We start from the raw sequence: 16,700 nt of genomic DNA, 5'->3' as shown, positions 1-16,700 counted from the left end.
ACTTGGGATAAAGCTGTGGAAAATCAGGGCTTCTACCTGTGGTGGTCCAAGCCTAAATAAATATTTTCTTTATATACATTTTTCAGAATTGCATGTGCTATCTTCAGTCCTGTAATAACTTCAGCTACCTTTGCTTTTGAATTCTTGACTTCATTCTTTCTGAGAAGACCCTAAGAGTAGCATTGGGCAATTGCTCATCTTCGCTGAGAGGGTCTCATGTGGGTCCAACTTGTCCAGCGTGTATGTGAAGCCACCAGAAAAGAGTCTGCAGTACCAGATAACTTTCAGTTATATAAGCAGCAAAGAATCCTGTGGCACCTTATAGACTAACAGACGTTTTGGAGCATGAGCTTTCGTGGGTGAATACCCACTTCGTCAGATGCATGTAGTGGAAATTTCCAGGGGCAGGTATATATCTGCTTTATTGTGCCTGGGAGACACTCCATGAGAAAAATTCTCTACTAAGATGTGGTCCACACTGTAAGAGAGTTTGAATACCTGTCCCTGGAAATTTCCACTACATGCATCTGACGAAGTGGGTATTCACCCACGAAAGCTCATGCTCCAAAACATCTGTTAGTCTATAAGGTGCCACAGGATTCTTTGCTGCTTTTACAGATCCAGACTAACACAGCTACCCCTCTGATACTTTCAGCTATATGGCCCTGTATTATCAGGTCAGGCTGGTGGAATCTCATTGGCTTATTCAAGTGTTTTGTCAGAATGAGTGCTGAGAGGTGAGAGAACTAGCTGCATCTCAGCTCAAGAGAGGATTGGAGTTATTCTGGTTTGGTGGGAAATAACTGAAATAAATGGCAGAATTGAAACCGAATCCCTCAATTTGGTGGGGTATGTTTTCTTTTTGTTATTCATGTTCTCCTCTTCTGGGATCCTCAGCTAATTCTGGATGCACAGGCAGTGGCCAAGAAAGGTTTTTACTATCGGCAGCCAGAAGGCTGTGCCCTTCTCTTCAGGTGTAGACCAGACTATAACAACCCATGCTTTTGTCCCCTTGAGACTTATAGTAATGCGCTCTACATGGAGTTAATTTTGAAAATTATTTGTAAGATTTAGCCGATGCAGAATGCAATAGCCCAATTGTAGAAGAGTGTTTCTTGCAGGAAATACATTCATGTGCGCTATAAGAGCTGCACTGAACTCTAGTTTATTACTGGATACCATTAGAAGTGTTGGTTTTAATACATAAATCCACAAATGGGTTGGATGCTGGTTCAAGAGACTCTCTCCCCCTGATATCCTGGCATTTGAGAACATCTTTCATATGAATCCAACAAACCTGATTTATAAAACTTGCCACTTGAAAATTTCACTTTATTATTTGCCTCAAATGAAGAACCCTAATCTCACGTTACATATTGTTGAAATCTGCTGACATGTCTCCTGATAGTGTTCCAGGCTAGCGAGGCGACTTCATTGAAAGAGAGGTTTTGAACATCCAGTTGGATTTCACCACGAAAAATTTGGAGGCACTGTGCTAAGCAGAGTAAAATAAAGCAAGCGTTACAAGTTCAGTCTGAAGATACACCCTTTCTATGGCAGGTCACACTAACGAAAAATAAAGCTCTAGTGTTACCGACTGTTGCAAATTTTATCTTGAATCTCACAATATTTGGTGTTATTCTTAAAGCCTTACCTCTTAGCATCATATCATTATGTGAAATGCTTTGTTTTAATCAAAACAAAATGAGTTTCTGACCTTTTCCATTGTAGTGAAAAGCTTGAAAATGTGACCCAAGTGCACCATAAAGGCTCAGGAACCAGAAAGCAAATAAAAAAGAACCCAAAATGCAGAATTAAAAAAACCCAGAATTCTAAAGCAAATCTCATGGGTTTTAGAGCCTGACTAATGATTTATGAATGTGTGGTTTTGGCAGTGTTGAAGCCACTACTTTTTTGTGTTAAAGATGTGATGAAATATTTGGAGAAGACATCTGCAGAAAATTAAAATTCACATCAAGATGCTCTCCACCGTCCTTCTACTTGCAACAATCCCATATTTCTACCATGTGGAAGAAAAATGGTTTTGACTGTGTAATGAATAGGACTTTGGAAAATCAATTAAACCCTACGAATTTCCATTAACTTTAAAAAAAATCATAACTTGCAAGAGTGACTTTTCTGCATTGCATGTTGAGACACTTAGTATATGTGTCTAAAAAATACAGTAGTAGATAGCTACATAAAACTGAAAAAACATTCTTAAAAAGAGCTGAGGTGAAAAAAGGTTCACATCTGCTATTTACTCTCTTCTACCAAACCAGAACCACCTTCAACCCTCAGCACAGATAAATGCACGAGAATAAATCTTAGCTATTAACAATCTAGAAAATTTCTGAATGAAATTTTGGATAAAGAATAGTAAGACACTCATATCTACTTCACTTTTCATTATGCAATATTTGGTATTATATACTGTACAGTATGATTCTATGTATCATAACGGAAATTAAATAAAGCAGAGGGATTGGATTATGCTGGAAAGGATTTAACACGTGCAGACTTTAAACATGTATGATGGGATTGCTCAAGAATCTAGATATCTGGCAGATTCATCAAAAGATTTGGCTAACTCATCAAATCTTAAAGTACATTGCATGCCTGGGGCTAATAGCACAAATGATGACGGGGAGAGTGATGTCACAGAATAATACATTCTAAGGCATCTTTAGCAAACTATGACATTTCAATGAATTACTCAAGAGTAAAAGACTTACAGAGGGTTAATTAAACTTCATATCTCTGCTGAATAGCCCTACAATCAGGTTAGTGGGCACAATCAGCACAAATTTGTGGACTTAACTCAATTTTAATTTTACAGTTGCAGTGTATCTTTAAAAATGAACTGAACCAACATCTCCAAAGTGCACACAGCCAAGTGACAGACACATTACACAATACCAAACCGAGTCAACTATTCAGCAAGAATAAAAAATACGAATTTAAAATGAAGCCTCAGAAGATAACACAATAAATGAAATGAGTTAAAATACAAGCATTCCTGTCTCTCTCTCACTCATGTCTGTGCCTTCCCCCATGCCTGGAACCTTCGACTTGACCTGATCCACCCTTTTTTCCTTCAAATCCTTTCTTAAAATGCATTTCTTATAAAAAGGCTAAAAATCCTACTCTTCCTCTCCAAGACAGAAGGGTTAATAAAACAGACAAACAGAAAGTCTATTAAATAAAAATTGAGAAACTAATAAATCTGCTAAACTTCACTATTCAATGTTAGTTTTTTTCCTGTGTTTTCCATAATGTATCTAAATTGTAAGCTCTTTGTCTTCAATCCTGTCTGTAAGATGCAAAACATGCTGTTGGAAGTATACAAATAAATAAGTAAAAATGACAGTTAATCAGTAGCCTCTGAGTATAGGTGAGCAGGTAGGTAAATAGAATCATCTTTGGACTTCCAGAGAGACTGAGCAGCTATAACTGGCACTGAAGGTAGCAAAGCTGAGGGGTGCTCAGCATCTCTTGAAATAGGGCTCTGATTGCATGCATCTTTCTGGACTTATGTAAGGGTTTGCACATCAATATACTCTGCATTTTCACGTGTATCCACGCAGAAAATGTAGGTTAAATCAACACAGGGCAAACTTTCATGTTTAACCACCTTCCTTAGGTTTTTAGCAGCCTAGGTCACAATGGAGTGAGCCTTGCAGCCGGGGGTAGACAGACTTACATGAACTGGGTTCAAGCTATCACAATCCACATGGCAGTATGGACATTGTGGCTTGGGCTGAGCTCAGGCTCTGAAGCCTAGGGGGTCAGCTCAAGGTCCAGCCCAACCTGCAATGTCCATATCTGCTATTTTTAGTGTGGTAGCTCCAGCCCTGCTCATATGAGTTTACCCAGGCTGGGAAGCTTGCTCTAAGTTGCTGTGTAGACATTCCTTATGAGGGTTACAGTGCATTTTTTAAACTTGGTTAAAACATCCACGCTGGCAAGCCGAGCTGTTGTATAGTCTGGTTCAGCCACAACCATTTTTATACCAAGTTTAACCAGTTGTCAAACGTTGTTATTTGTCCTATGCAAATTCTTCCTTTCTGATCTTTCAAATCCCTGTCAATAAATATAGTTAATTCTCCTTCATTACTCCATTCTTTTGTCAGTCTTGCTTATTTAGACTGTAAAAACTCTTAAAGACAGCACCAGTAGCTATATATTTCAACAGTGCCTGTTACAATGGGATCCAAATCGCAGTTGGAGGCACCAGATTCTACAGTAATAAAAGTAAATATTAATAAATAATGATCTTTACTGGATTTATTTGCAGTGCAAATCTTCCCTGTATACTCTGGGTGTGTTCCAGACAGGAAACTTTCTATTGACAGCATGGGATTCTGAGCACAGAACTAGCATAGAGATCTGCAGTGCAAATTAGAGTGCAAAATTTTTCTCTGTAAGGAGAACTAAGCCATATAAAACTGGGGAGGAGGAATAAAAAGGGTCAAAATATTTTTTTTTTTAAATCTAGGCTATACTATTATGACCTGAGGTTCTAAATTATAAGATATTTGTATTCTAAATTTAAACAATAATTTGTAAAATAAAATTTTAATCTGGGTTGAGAAATGGTATGCAATATCAGTGTGAAATGAATCAAACCAGTTGTGTAATAAACGCATTATAACCTGTTAATACTGGGATCATGGACAGCTCGTTAGCAGAAGAAGCACTTGATTACTCAATTTTCTTTGGTCTGAGGCACGCTACGCAATAGTTTTTAAATTTTATTTCTACTATTTCTAAATATAAATATTTCTTGATTTATTATGAAACCAGAAAGGTGATGATATTTAATTTTTCACCCAAAAATCAACAGTACTGTCAAATATTTGGCTATACAAGAAAATTAATAAAAACAGAAGCATTTAAAATTTGTTTGTAACAAGAAAACAAATTTATTGATTTTTAAAAGACAAGACACAATTTTGTTTTGAAAAACACAAGAAAGCTAGCCTGAGTTCAAGTCTGAAATATTCAGAAAAATCCTACTATCTTTAGTATGTTCCAGTCATTTGTTTAAACAACACACTAAAAGTTAATATATATTTTTATAATTATAAAAGTTCCCCAGTTATTGTACAGTACACAATACAAATTGCCCACAAACTATTATTTAGCTCCTGCCAATTTTGAGAGGACATGATATACTAAAAGATTTAGCATTTCTCACAAAAATCACATCAGGAAATACATATTTACATAATCAAATACATTATACAAAAAACTCATCACGTTATTCTGTAAAGATGTTTTCTTTAAATAATTAAAAAGTATATTTAACTGTAATCCAAAAACTGGAAAAGAACATTACATTATCTCACACATACAATCTACAAAAAAGTTGCTTACCTCATTTACATCACATATTCAGTCAATTGGAAAATAAAAGTTCAAATATCTCCTAGTGTTACAATGTTTCTGTGCTTGTGAGACTGAATAATGTAATCTGCCACTTACTAAGTGAAATTTAAATGATGGCACTTAAAAAAAATAAAAATAAACACAATAAAGGAAGTTACCTAGAAGGTAAGAAAGCCCTGAGTGATAGTAGAATTTACTGATTGGTAAGCACTACAATTAACCTAATTAAAAGTTTACCATCTCAGGCACAAATTTCCAAGTTTTCTAAAGGCACTCACTTAAAGTTTCTGTAACAGTCTTGCTGGTTACTACTGTAAATCCAATTTTTTGATGGCAACAAGTGGGGATGGGATAGGGGTAGGGAACTTGCTTTGGTACAAAATGATTCCTTTTTTGACCAACAAATATTTAAAATCTATGTACTGGGTTATTTTAATTTTGTATGTAATGTATAAATATAAGCCAAATCACCTTAATATTTCATTCGAGGAAAATTGACTTGGGCTCCTCAGCCACTCACCAATGAACCCCCTTGGCAGACATCATCTTTGCATCAGGGGATAGCTGAAGACAACTACTTGGGATCCCTTTAGCACTCCCTATGTAAAAAAATCTCTTGCTAACTTCAGTAGTTAACTTTCTTGAGCCTGAAATACTGAATCGGGTCCCTGATAATCACGAGTTAAAGGAGGTTATTCCTCCCAATTCCTATATTCTTTTGACAGTCTTTTATTGTTTTAACGTGAAATTCAGCCCAGTACAACGGCCCCTGCAAGATCATCTACACCACCTGAGCCCCATGTTAAACATGGATTCAGGAAAGCAATCAAGAACATGGCCAACTGTGACTTAAAAGAGGCTCAACATCTGGTGCTGGGCCTTTTTCTCTGGGATGAATTTCACCCTTAACAATCAATGTAAATTAACAATTCTTACCAAATATTTCATTACTCAGGGCTTCCAATCCCATCATCATAATTTATTTAAAAAAATTCAAACAAAAAAAAAGAGTTAAAAGAAATGTTTGAAAATAAGGCATATTTGACTTCAAACAAAAAAGGCAGTCACTTTGTAAGTGGCTTTTACTACTTTTTAAGTAAAATTGGTAAATTAAACTCAGGTCTACTGGCACATAAAATCACTAGCAGCAATGATCAAGGCATGCAAACTGAGAAGCATTTACAGTAAATTATGAATAAAAAAATTGTTAAATTAAAACCCTTTGAGTATTGCATGTTTTAATTATGCATTAATTTGCATTGTTTATTTGACTAAAAAAAGTTTACAACATATCTGCACTACACTACTGATGTAATTCCACTAAACATCTTAATATGAGATTTTTTTGCACTCAGCTAGACTAAAGCAAGCACAGCTGCAGATAATGGTGATCACTGGTTGATACAGCAGGGAACCAGTACAATATCTACAATGTTCTCATATAGTAAGGTGAACTATTTTTTCAAAGAGTCTCCACCCACTTCTAAATTTGTGCCCTTATTTTTGTGTGCACAATTTATTTGTGAGAAAAAAAAGGTTTTTTTTTTTAGATGCCAAAATGCAGGTGTAAATTTATAGTTTTTTTTTTTTTTTTTAATTCTGACACTCAGTAAGGGCCATCCAAAAGTGCTTTCACAGATGAACTTGTACCAAGTGCCTCTATTTTCTTTGTTATCCATATGCCATTTCACAGTGACAAAATGTTGAAGTGGTATAAATAAAATTATGTTCTTTTTGCAATTGCGTATACAAAATATTGTGCAGAAAATTTAACTGCAAACATGTCAAATGTCCTGCAAAATTCATCTTTACTTATTATGACAGTTTTGTTCTGTTTTTATTCCTAAAGATTTTCATCTACAGTACTGGTGCTTTTCAATGCTACCCTAATGAGATTTTCAAAATAGTCTAAAAATAACCCTTTTTGCTAAACTCCCACCTTTTAAAGGCATTTTAAGTACTTCACAACTTGTATCTATAGGACCATATATTTGACTCCTTCATTAAATATTTATGGTATTATGAAACGAAAGGAGCTGAAGTACTATTTTGCTGCAGACAGTATACATAGATGGCAGTGAATATTTTAGCCTAAATCAATCAAGCCAACAAATTCAAAAGTCTATATAGTATGCAAGTATTTACTTTGGGGGAAAAACATTTGTTGCAACATAACCAGACACTTAGATGTATACAATATCTTCAGTAGCCTAATAATTAAATTACCTGAAAAGATTTTCCCCTTATCATATGACTTACAATGCTCAAAGGGTTAATGTAATGCATTACATCAAATTAATTTTCTAATACTAGAAATAAGCACTATGTTTATGCTTCTATTCCAGTTTTTTTAAATCACCAAAGTATCAGAGATACTATAATTCCATTCATTGACTTATTTTAACCATGTATACAGAGGTTGTCCTGTTCCACAGAGACAAGGGCCCAATTTTCAGGAATTAGTACTGCTCTCCCAAATTAATATTTCAAATTCTAAAATTACTGTAAAAAATGAGTTCTACTATTACAAAGTTTATTGATTTCTTTTTATGGCTATAAATGATTCTTTTGTTCTGTGAAACCACTTCTGTAAATGAAACAACTCCAATCCATTTTAAACTAATATATGTGTTTTCCTAAACAGTGCAGATGACATCTGGTAAGAACCACAAAGATATCAGATAAGGTCTTCAAATGAAAATAATCTGAACATAGCAGTGTTTCAGACATTTAAAAATACCTTGTTTAAATTAAACAAATTTGTATATAGACCTATACATTCCTGAATGACAATACACCACCATTTTATTGATTTTACCCATTTGTGAAACTCAAGGCAGTAATGTTGCACATCACTTATTTTGTAGGTAAACAATTTAAAAACTATTCTCCAGATGTTGTGTAAGGAATATGATCTCAACAAAGATGCATTAAACATGCTACAGTACAAGAGTAAGCAGAAAAAGAATAGCAAGTTGGAGAGACAAAAAGTAATTTTAAGTCTAGTGTACAATGAAAAATGGACCAACAACTTTGCATACATATAAAAACTTGTGAAAATTGGGCCCTGTGTTTTGAGAAAGTGGTTCAACAATACCCCCCACATTGCTCACTGCATTATTTGTGCTAAAGGGGGAAGAGGGATATTTTTAAAATAATTATTCTGAAATCAGTGTCTGGATCAGATAAAATCCACAAATCACACAGGCACTGACCCTGCAATTTGTAGCTTGTGGGCAAACTGCTGCACCCCCACAAAGCACCAATGAAGTTAGTGGGCTTAAGGGTTGGCACTTTAGTCTAGCCACATGCTACACAATGCAGAACTGGAGACAGGTTTTTAAATCTGTTTTTACCAAAAATCATTAACCGTGCCCATATATTAACAAATAGCAAAAATGTGCAAATTGATTGATTATATACATAGTGTTTGATTTATTACCACTCCATTAAATGTAAAAAAACAAAACCAGAAACCCACAAAACACCACCCAAACGTGTAAATATACACATTATTTTACTTCATTAAAGGAGAGATCTTGTAAGAAAGTGATAGAAATGTTATTTAAAATTGACACTGTAATCAAATTATAAACATGGGAATACAAACTCTATTTCATTCAGTTAACTGAACATGCCATGATTCCAGTTTATTTTGATAAATAACACTCTTTTTCAGATCACCTCTAGTTAATTAGGATTTCTGGCATGTTAGATTCTCAGATTCAGCTAACGTTCTGGTTTTCATCTAAGGCATAAAAATTACTGTTGGTTCAAACGGTGAAATACATTCCATTTTTGTACGTACTCTTGTTTTTTGCACAGTAGGAACAGTGAACAACTGGGGGGAGAAGTTGAATCATGGAGGGTTTACAGGCTCCACCTCTGACAGTAATCCAAATTTGCATGTTACAATCACACTTTTCTCTCAGCATGAGCAAGTCGAACAGTAAAACAATACAGGACAATGACAAGAAAACATTTAAGATTTGCCAACACAAAGATGAAACCAGTAAATATAGCTGGTCCAATTCAGAACATCGGTATTAGAACATTAAAAGAAACTACGTTGAAAATGGAAAATATTGTGTTATTTTTATCTTTAATTTAACCTGTAAACAGTTCATAATGCACAATGAAGGGGAATAAATATTTATCACAGCTTAGGTTTTTTTTGTTTTTTTTAATGAGGGGTGCAGACACACTCTTTTGTATGGAAAAAAACAAACCAGGACACTGAAATGATATCTGGGTGAACAAAACCTATGAAACTTAGAGCTTGCATAAATTTCAAATACTGTAAATGACAAACCCTATCTTGCACTCTACTCAGGGAAAACACCCATTGACTGGTGCGAGCTGTAGAGCATGTAAAATTGGGCTCCAAATTCTGTAAAATACAACACTAAGCAATTTATACTTATTTTATATATTAAAAATGTTTACTAATGTATTAAGAAAATGTACTTGATCTGTATCAGTTCTTGGAGCATATGAAAACTCTAGCAAGAAAGATGTATGCTATAAATATACTGTTCATCTCACATGCTGTTCAGCCATTTGGTACATGTAAAAAAGATCAGTCCACAGACACGCTAAATAAACCAGACTAAATAACTCCTTAGTTTTTTTTCCCCAACAGCCCCTTTCAATAAAACTGAAATGTTTGTGTGTGTGCTTTCCTTCATTTTTGGTTTCTTTGCTCGCTTGTTTATTTCCATTATTACAAATGAGTAGATTTGTGTGCCTGTTTTAAAAATAATTAAATGTATAAAATAATCACACATGCTTGTGAGATGTTTCATGTCAATTAAAATGGGATGTACACACATTCTCTATGATTTAGCCACTAAACATAATTGCAGACTGACACCCCACCACACATACAAATTGAAAACATGCTCTGCATTAAGTACCTGCTCATTTTGTTTACTTTCTAAAATTAAAAGTAGACAAGGGTTTAGAAAATATATAACCATGCTTGGGGCTGGGGTTAACCGACTTTGTTAACATTTGAAGTTGGCATTAAAGCTAGTTTTGCTTTCCAGATCCCCAAACATATCTTATTTGTAATAAAGTGAAATTCAGCTAGAAACAAGAAAAAATAGGTTTATTGTCACTCTAAGAGGGATATTAACACCATTTAGTAATAAAAAATTTCTTTATTTCTTTGAAGAATATGTAACCTGCCCTTACTTCTTAGGGAATTTGAAAATGACAGGCACACCTTGTTGAATGAATTTAAGAGTTATTAATAACAAAAAGTACTAAATCTTAGCTTCAGTTCTGTTTAAGGCACCATGTAATAGCCGAGGTACAATGATCCCTGATGTACATTCTTAAATGGCAATGGTCCATCTAGCCACCTATTCAAATTCTACACAATTGGGAATAAGTACAAATGAGGTGTGCCAGTTACACTGCCTTATTTAATTTTTGTAAAAATTTAAATCCACTTACTTTAAGAACCAGGAAATATTTTTGAAGTAAATATGATGCAGGTTGCTACATTCCTTGCATTCTATAAGTTATCTTTTATAAGAGCAGCAGATTCAACTACTAGTAGGAAAAAGACCTGGAATAGAAGAAAGTCATCCAGATGGAATGGTTTCCTGTATGTCCAGTTCAGCATAAGTAGCACATACACTTAAAAAAATCAAGTCACTTCTTTTTCAACTTCAGTATCTAACTACTACAGTCCCACTTAACAGCTGAAAGCATCTGTGCAGTGGTCTCAAATATAGAATCAGTAGTCTTCAAACAGAGGAACTGGTATGCAAATAAAATGTAAAACCGATGGTTTCAATGGAAGTTTGCATTGTTTATGTGATGGTCTGATAATTACGTACATTTATTACGTACACATTACCATTTTCTCATTTAGTCTGCATTCATGAATGCAGAAAACACAACTCTTCCTTAGATAAAGAAAACAATAGATCTTCCCAACCCTCCAGCATTATAATAAAAATTCCTAAAACTTTCCCACTGAATGCTCAGAAATGCGATCAAAATAGTAGTGTCTTCTAGTTCTGTCCAATGAAAAGCACCTTTTTATGACAAATTTGATGCATCTGCTGTCAAATGAATATGCCTCCAGTGTAAATCAAAGAAAATATTTCTTTTGATATTTCACAGAAGTGCATCTAATTAAAAAGCTATGTATATTAAATCATCATCACCATAACTAACAATTAACATTAACATATTTTTAAAAAAACTATGAAAAAATTAAATTACTTTACTTATAAGAGGACAAAAACATTAATAGTAAGCTTTGCAAAATCCTTCTTGACGTGAAACTAAGAAAACTCTGAATATTGAGTGACCAATGTAAAGTGATTTTGTTTACAAAAATTTTTTTTTAAACAGATCTGGCAAAATACATACACCCATTCCATTTCACAATTCCAACAAAGGTAATGTTCAGCAAAGCTAAAATTTGACAACAGTCTCCTTCAGACTTATTCTCGTTTTTTCATATTAAGCCCATCATCAACAGGGCTAATGTAATCTGGGGGGAAAAAAGCTTTAATATTTTGTTAGACTGCAGTATATGTATTTCCAGTAGCACTGCATTGTCTGATAGTCTGAGTACTTGTGACAATGTGCTCATTGTGAAGTGGGGTCAGGAGGTTCTGCTGTACTCCACTCTCTAGTACTGGCTGCATGCAGCCCACCTGAAATGCCTGGGTTAGCTCTGTTTTCTCTCTCTTGGCTTGTGGCTCTCCAGATTCCTCTAGCTCTTCATCTATTTCGCTTTCAACTTCACTGCCCTCATCTGCACAAACAAACAACCATGAAACTAGCACACAGTGAAAAATAATTGAAATACTGTGAATTACTAAGGCTTTTATTTTGCAAACAACACATAAGATATGAAAAATGGAAATCTAGCCACCTGAGATGGTATAAACAAAATTGAGATTTTACTGGGAAAATGTCAGTGCATAATGCGAGATTCATGTGTTCAATGAACTCTCAGCTTCAAACATTATAGTACACATTTTTAATTTTGCAATTGCTTTTTTCCCCTTCAAGTCAGCTTGAACAAATATAATAGTGTCACTAAATTAACAATAACTTTATACTTATATAATGTCTTTCATCTGCAGAATTTAACACAAACTGAACTGAAGAGAAGCTAAGTGACTTGCCCAAGATCACATAGCAAGCCAGTGGGAAAGAAGAGAACAGAGGCCAGATTTGCTGATTCCAAGGCTCTATTTAGAAGACCTAGAAATTTACCTGATCTCCGTTATACTTCTCACCAGGGGCGGCTCCGGGCCCCAGTTCGCCACGCGCATGCTTGGGGTGGCAAGCCGCGGGGGGCGCTCTGCCAGCGCTGTGGGGACGGCAGGCAGGCTGCCTCTGCCGGTTTGCCTGCGGAGGATCTGCTGGTCCCGCGGCTTTGGTGGACCTCCCGCAGGCAGCCTGCCTGCTGTGCTTGGGGTGGCAAAATCCCTAGAGCCGCCACAGCTTCTCACTATTTAAAAAGTTTGCCAAATAACTAAGTGCTTGACAAACAATGGGCGCAATTTTGCAGTCCTTAGAGAAAACTCTTACAGCCTATCTATACACAAATGTGTACAGATTCACCCACCAGCATGTAGCTAGCTTTGGGTTGGGATTCTGAATACCTACTAATGTATAAACAATCAGCCCTTTTAAAAGATTTTCTTATTAGAGGCCATATCAGCAGCATCTTGTAATTATTATATACTGAAACATACTGTAGATATTATAGAATACTACTTCAGAAGACTATCACAATCTAGTTTTAGGCTCTGCGCTACTATATTTTAGGGCTGTCAATTAATTGCAGCTAACTCACACGATTAACTTGAAAAAATTAATCATGATTAATCACACTGTTAAACAATAGAATACCAATTGAAATTTATTAAATATTTCTGGATGTTTTCTACATTTTCAAATATATTGATTTTAATTACAACACAGAATACAAACTATACAGTGCTCATTTTATATTTTTTTTAATTACAAATATTTGCACTGTAAAAAACAAAAGAAATAATATTTTTCAATTCACCTAATACAAGCACTGTGTGCAATCTCTTTATCATGAAAGTTGAACTTACCAAAATATAACTGCATTAAAAATAAAACAATGTAAAACTTTAAAGCCTACAAGTCCACTCAGTCCTCCTTCGGCCAATCACTCAGACAAGCAAGTCTGGTTAAAATTTGCAGGAGAGAACACTGCCTGCTTCTTGTTTACACTGTCACCTGAAAGTGAGAACAGGCGTTTGCATGGCTCTTTTGTAGCCGGCACTGCAAGGTACTTATGTGTCAGATACGCTAAATATTCATATGCCCCTTCATTCTTCAGCCACCATTCCAGAGGACATGTTTCCATGATGATGATGCTAATTAAAAAATAATGCGTTAATTACATTTGTGACTGAACTCCTTGGGGGAGAATTGTATGACTCCTGTTCTGTTTTTCCTGCATTCTGCCATATATTTCATGTCATAGCAGTCTCAGATGATGACCCAGCACATGTTCATTTTAAGAACAGTTTCACAGCAGATTTGACAAAAGCAAAGAAGGTACCAATGTGAGATTTCTAAAAATAGCTACAGCACTCAGACCCAAGGTTTAAGAATCTGAAGTGTCAAGGTGTGGAGGATGCTTTCAGAAGATTTAAAAGAGCAACACTCAGATACAGAAACTACAGAACCTGAACACCAAAAAAGAAAATCAACTTTCTGCTGGTGACATCTGACTCAGAGGATGAAAACGAAGATGTGTCGGTCCGCACTGCTTTGGATCATTATTGAGCAGAACTAGTCATCAGCATGGATGCATGTCCTCTGTAACGGTGGTTGAAGCATGAAGGCACATATAAATCTTTGGGGCAGCTGGCACATAAGTATCTTGCAGCGCTGGCTACAACAGTGCCATGTGAAAGCCTGTTCTCACTTTCAGGTGACATTATAAACAAGAAGTGGGCAGCATTATCTCCTGCAAATTGTAACCAAACTTGTTTGTCTGAGCGATTGGCTGAAGTAGGACTGAGGGGACTTGCAGGCTCTAAAATTTTACATTGTTTTTATTTTTGAATGCAGGTTTTTTTGTACATAATTCTACATTTGTAGGTTCAACTTTCATGATAAAGAGATTGAAGTATACTACTTCTATTAGGTGAACTGAAAAATACTATCTTGTTTTTTTACAGTGCAAATACTTATAATAAAAAATTAAGTGAACACTATACGCTTTGTATTGTTATAATTGAAATCAATATATTTGAAAATGTAGACAACATCCAAAAGTATTTAAATAAATGGTACTATTCTATTATTAACAGTGTGATTAATCATGTGATTAGTAATGATTAATTTTTTATCACATAATTAATCATGATTAATATTTTAATCACTTGACAGCCTTACTATAGTTACATAATATTAAGATTTGTGTTGCTCCAGATAATACTAGTTCTATGAAGAATTACATGTTCAAGAGATTAAGTACTTACCTTTATCCATATTTCCAGGGGAAACAGCATTTAAGTCGCCAAACTGCAAAATAATAAATATTCTTGGCTAGTCTTAAAATACAGATTGCAGGTCCTATTTAAACATCAAACAAAATGGTGACACAGTCCATCCTTTTTATCATGTAGTTAGAAAATTATTTGCAATTTAACTCACCAATTTTTTAAAACAGTTACAGTCAAATAACTGCTTTGCTGCCGTGGTGCAAAAACAGTAAGAAAAACCTTTGTTTTTTTGACTGGTCCACCTTAATCTGAATAATTCTGATTCTATAGTGCAGAGACCAGGAAACCTTTAAACCAAGTTATCAAAATTAAGATGTACGACAGCATATTTTAGAAAAGACACAGTGAAGCTGGATATATACTAGTTGTAAAAAAAAAAAATAGTTGCCACAATTGGTAGATTCATCACCTTGAAGATTTTTCTGCAAATAAGACGGTTTGGTTTTTCTTTTTGGTCACTTTTTAAATACAATCTTTCTACTGACCAAAAAGGAAGCATATGTAGAGGTGAGGATGACAGGGTGCAGAAAATCAGAGAGACTTTCACTTAGTACAGTAGCTCATTTTCCATTCTCACTAAGATGCATTTTACCATGGTTTACATTAAGGAAATAACTTCAAAGCTAAAATTAAAGAAACCCAGCAATGAAAATGGTGAAACAAATTAAAAACTGAAGTTAAAATCCTGATTAAAATAATTATCTGACATCTTTGCCAGGATCCTTGCCTGTTTTGAGTGCAAGCTCTTTCAGTAAGGTATTCCTGCATTGTAAAGTTCAGAAAATATTGTTGGTGCCTATGATGTGTTGCCAATATTTAAACAAAAAGCTTCCACAACATTTCCCCTTAAGACCTTGTCTGTAATAGAGAAATTTGCATCCATGTCACTGCATCATTGATGCAGTGACACTAGTGCACACACCTAATGTAGATGCATTGAACCAGTACAAGTGTGCTCACCACAGCTGTATGTGGTGGATCCTTGTCTATCTGGCTTGAAGAAAGGGGTTTCCCCTCCTACAATGAACAGTAGAGGGGGAAGTTTACACAGATGGAGCAGGGAAGAGCAGAAAGCAGCTATACTAGCCTGGGGATGGGTGGCACATCAGGACATATATAAGCATAAGAACGTCCATACTCGGTCAGACCAAAGGTGCATCTCCATCAATATCCTGTCTTCCACCAGTGGCCAATGCCAGGTGCCCCAGAGGTACCTTACTGGGTACCCAAGTTATTTGGGAAGGATGAGGTACACTATCTGACAGGGGAGCAGATTATTTTTTTCCAGTATTTAGGAAGGAATCAGTAAATATCTGGGAACCTGGAGTGGGATGTGTGGGAGGCAGACAAGCTAAATTGTCTGTGCCTCCTTGTGGCAGATGTCCAGTGCAGGTACTTGTTACAGAAGGGATACAGTTATCAGATGAAATGGACTGGGAAAGGATTTGAAGCAAAGCATTCCATAAATGAGCTGAGGAAAGGAATTTGGGGGCTCCTACACCTGGTACAGGAGGGTGTGGAGTCCCTCTCCTTTTCTAGCCCCTTTTACCTCATACAATGGGAGGGTGGCTGGATTTCAGCAATGGGATGGCCAGGACCAGGTTGGAGATTATGTGGCAAATGATGATGACCTGCACTGTACAATTTTATTGCTGAATATTCCCAAATACAGAGATAGAATTGCAGTCTAATTAAATCACATCAATTGCTTCGTCTTTTTTCCAGTGTGGCCAAATAGTTGGGGTTTACATCAGGTGTATCTTATTCTGGTAATTAACT

At 35.5% G+C, this 16,700-nt stretch overlaps 1 protein-coding gene across 7 annotated transcripts in view; it reads right to left on the bottom strand.

Moving 5' to 3' along the window:
* Window positions 1-4,901: 4,901 nt before the first annotated feature.
* RFX3 (regulatory factor X3) overlaps window positions 4,902-16,700 on the bottom strand; it is a 249,966-nt gene continuing 238,167 nt past the window's right edge. For all 7 annotated transcript variants that reach the window (XM_032801796.2, XM_075067261.1, XM_075067257.1 and 4 more), the window contains 2 exons: window positions 14,898-14,940; window positions 4,902-12,172 (listed from right to left, as the gene is read on the bottom strand). In XM_032801796.2, the coding sequence (XP_032657687.1) occupies window positions 11,934-12,172; window positions 14,898-14,940 (282 nt within the window). In that variant the 3' untranslated portion in view covers window positions 4,902-11,933. The remainder of the gene's footprint in view (window positions 12,173-14,897; window positions 14,941-16,700) is intronic.

This window comes from Chelonoidis abingdonii, chromosome 6, assembly GCF_003597395.2.
Source record: "Chelonoidis abingdonii isolate Lonesome George chromosome 6, CheloAbing_2.0, whole genome shotgun sequence".
In the NCBI taxonomy this organism is placed as follows: Eukaryota; Metazoa; Chordata; order Testudines; family Testudinidae; genus Chelonoidis; species Chelonoidis abingdonii.
This window is presented reverse-complemented; position numbering and strand designations above follow the sequence as displayed.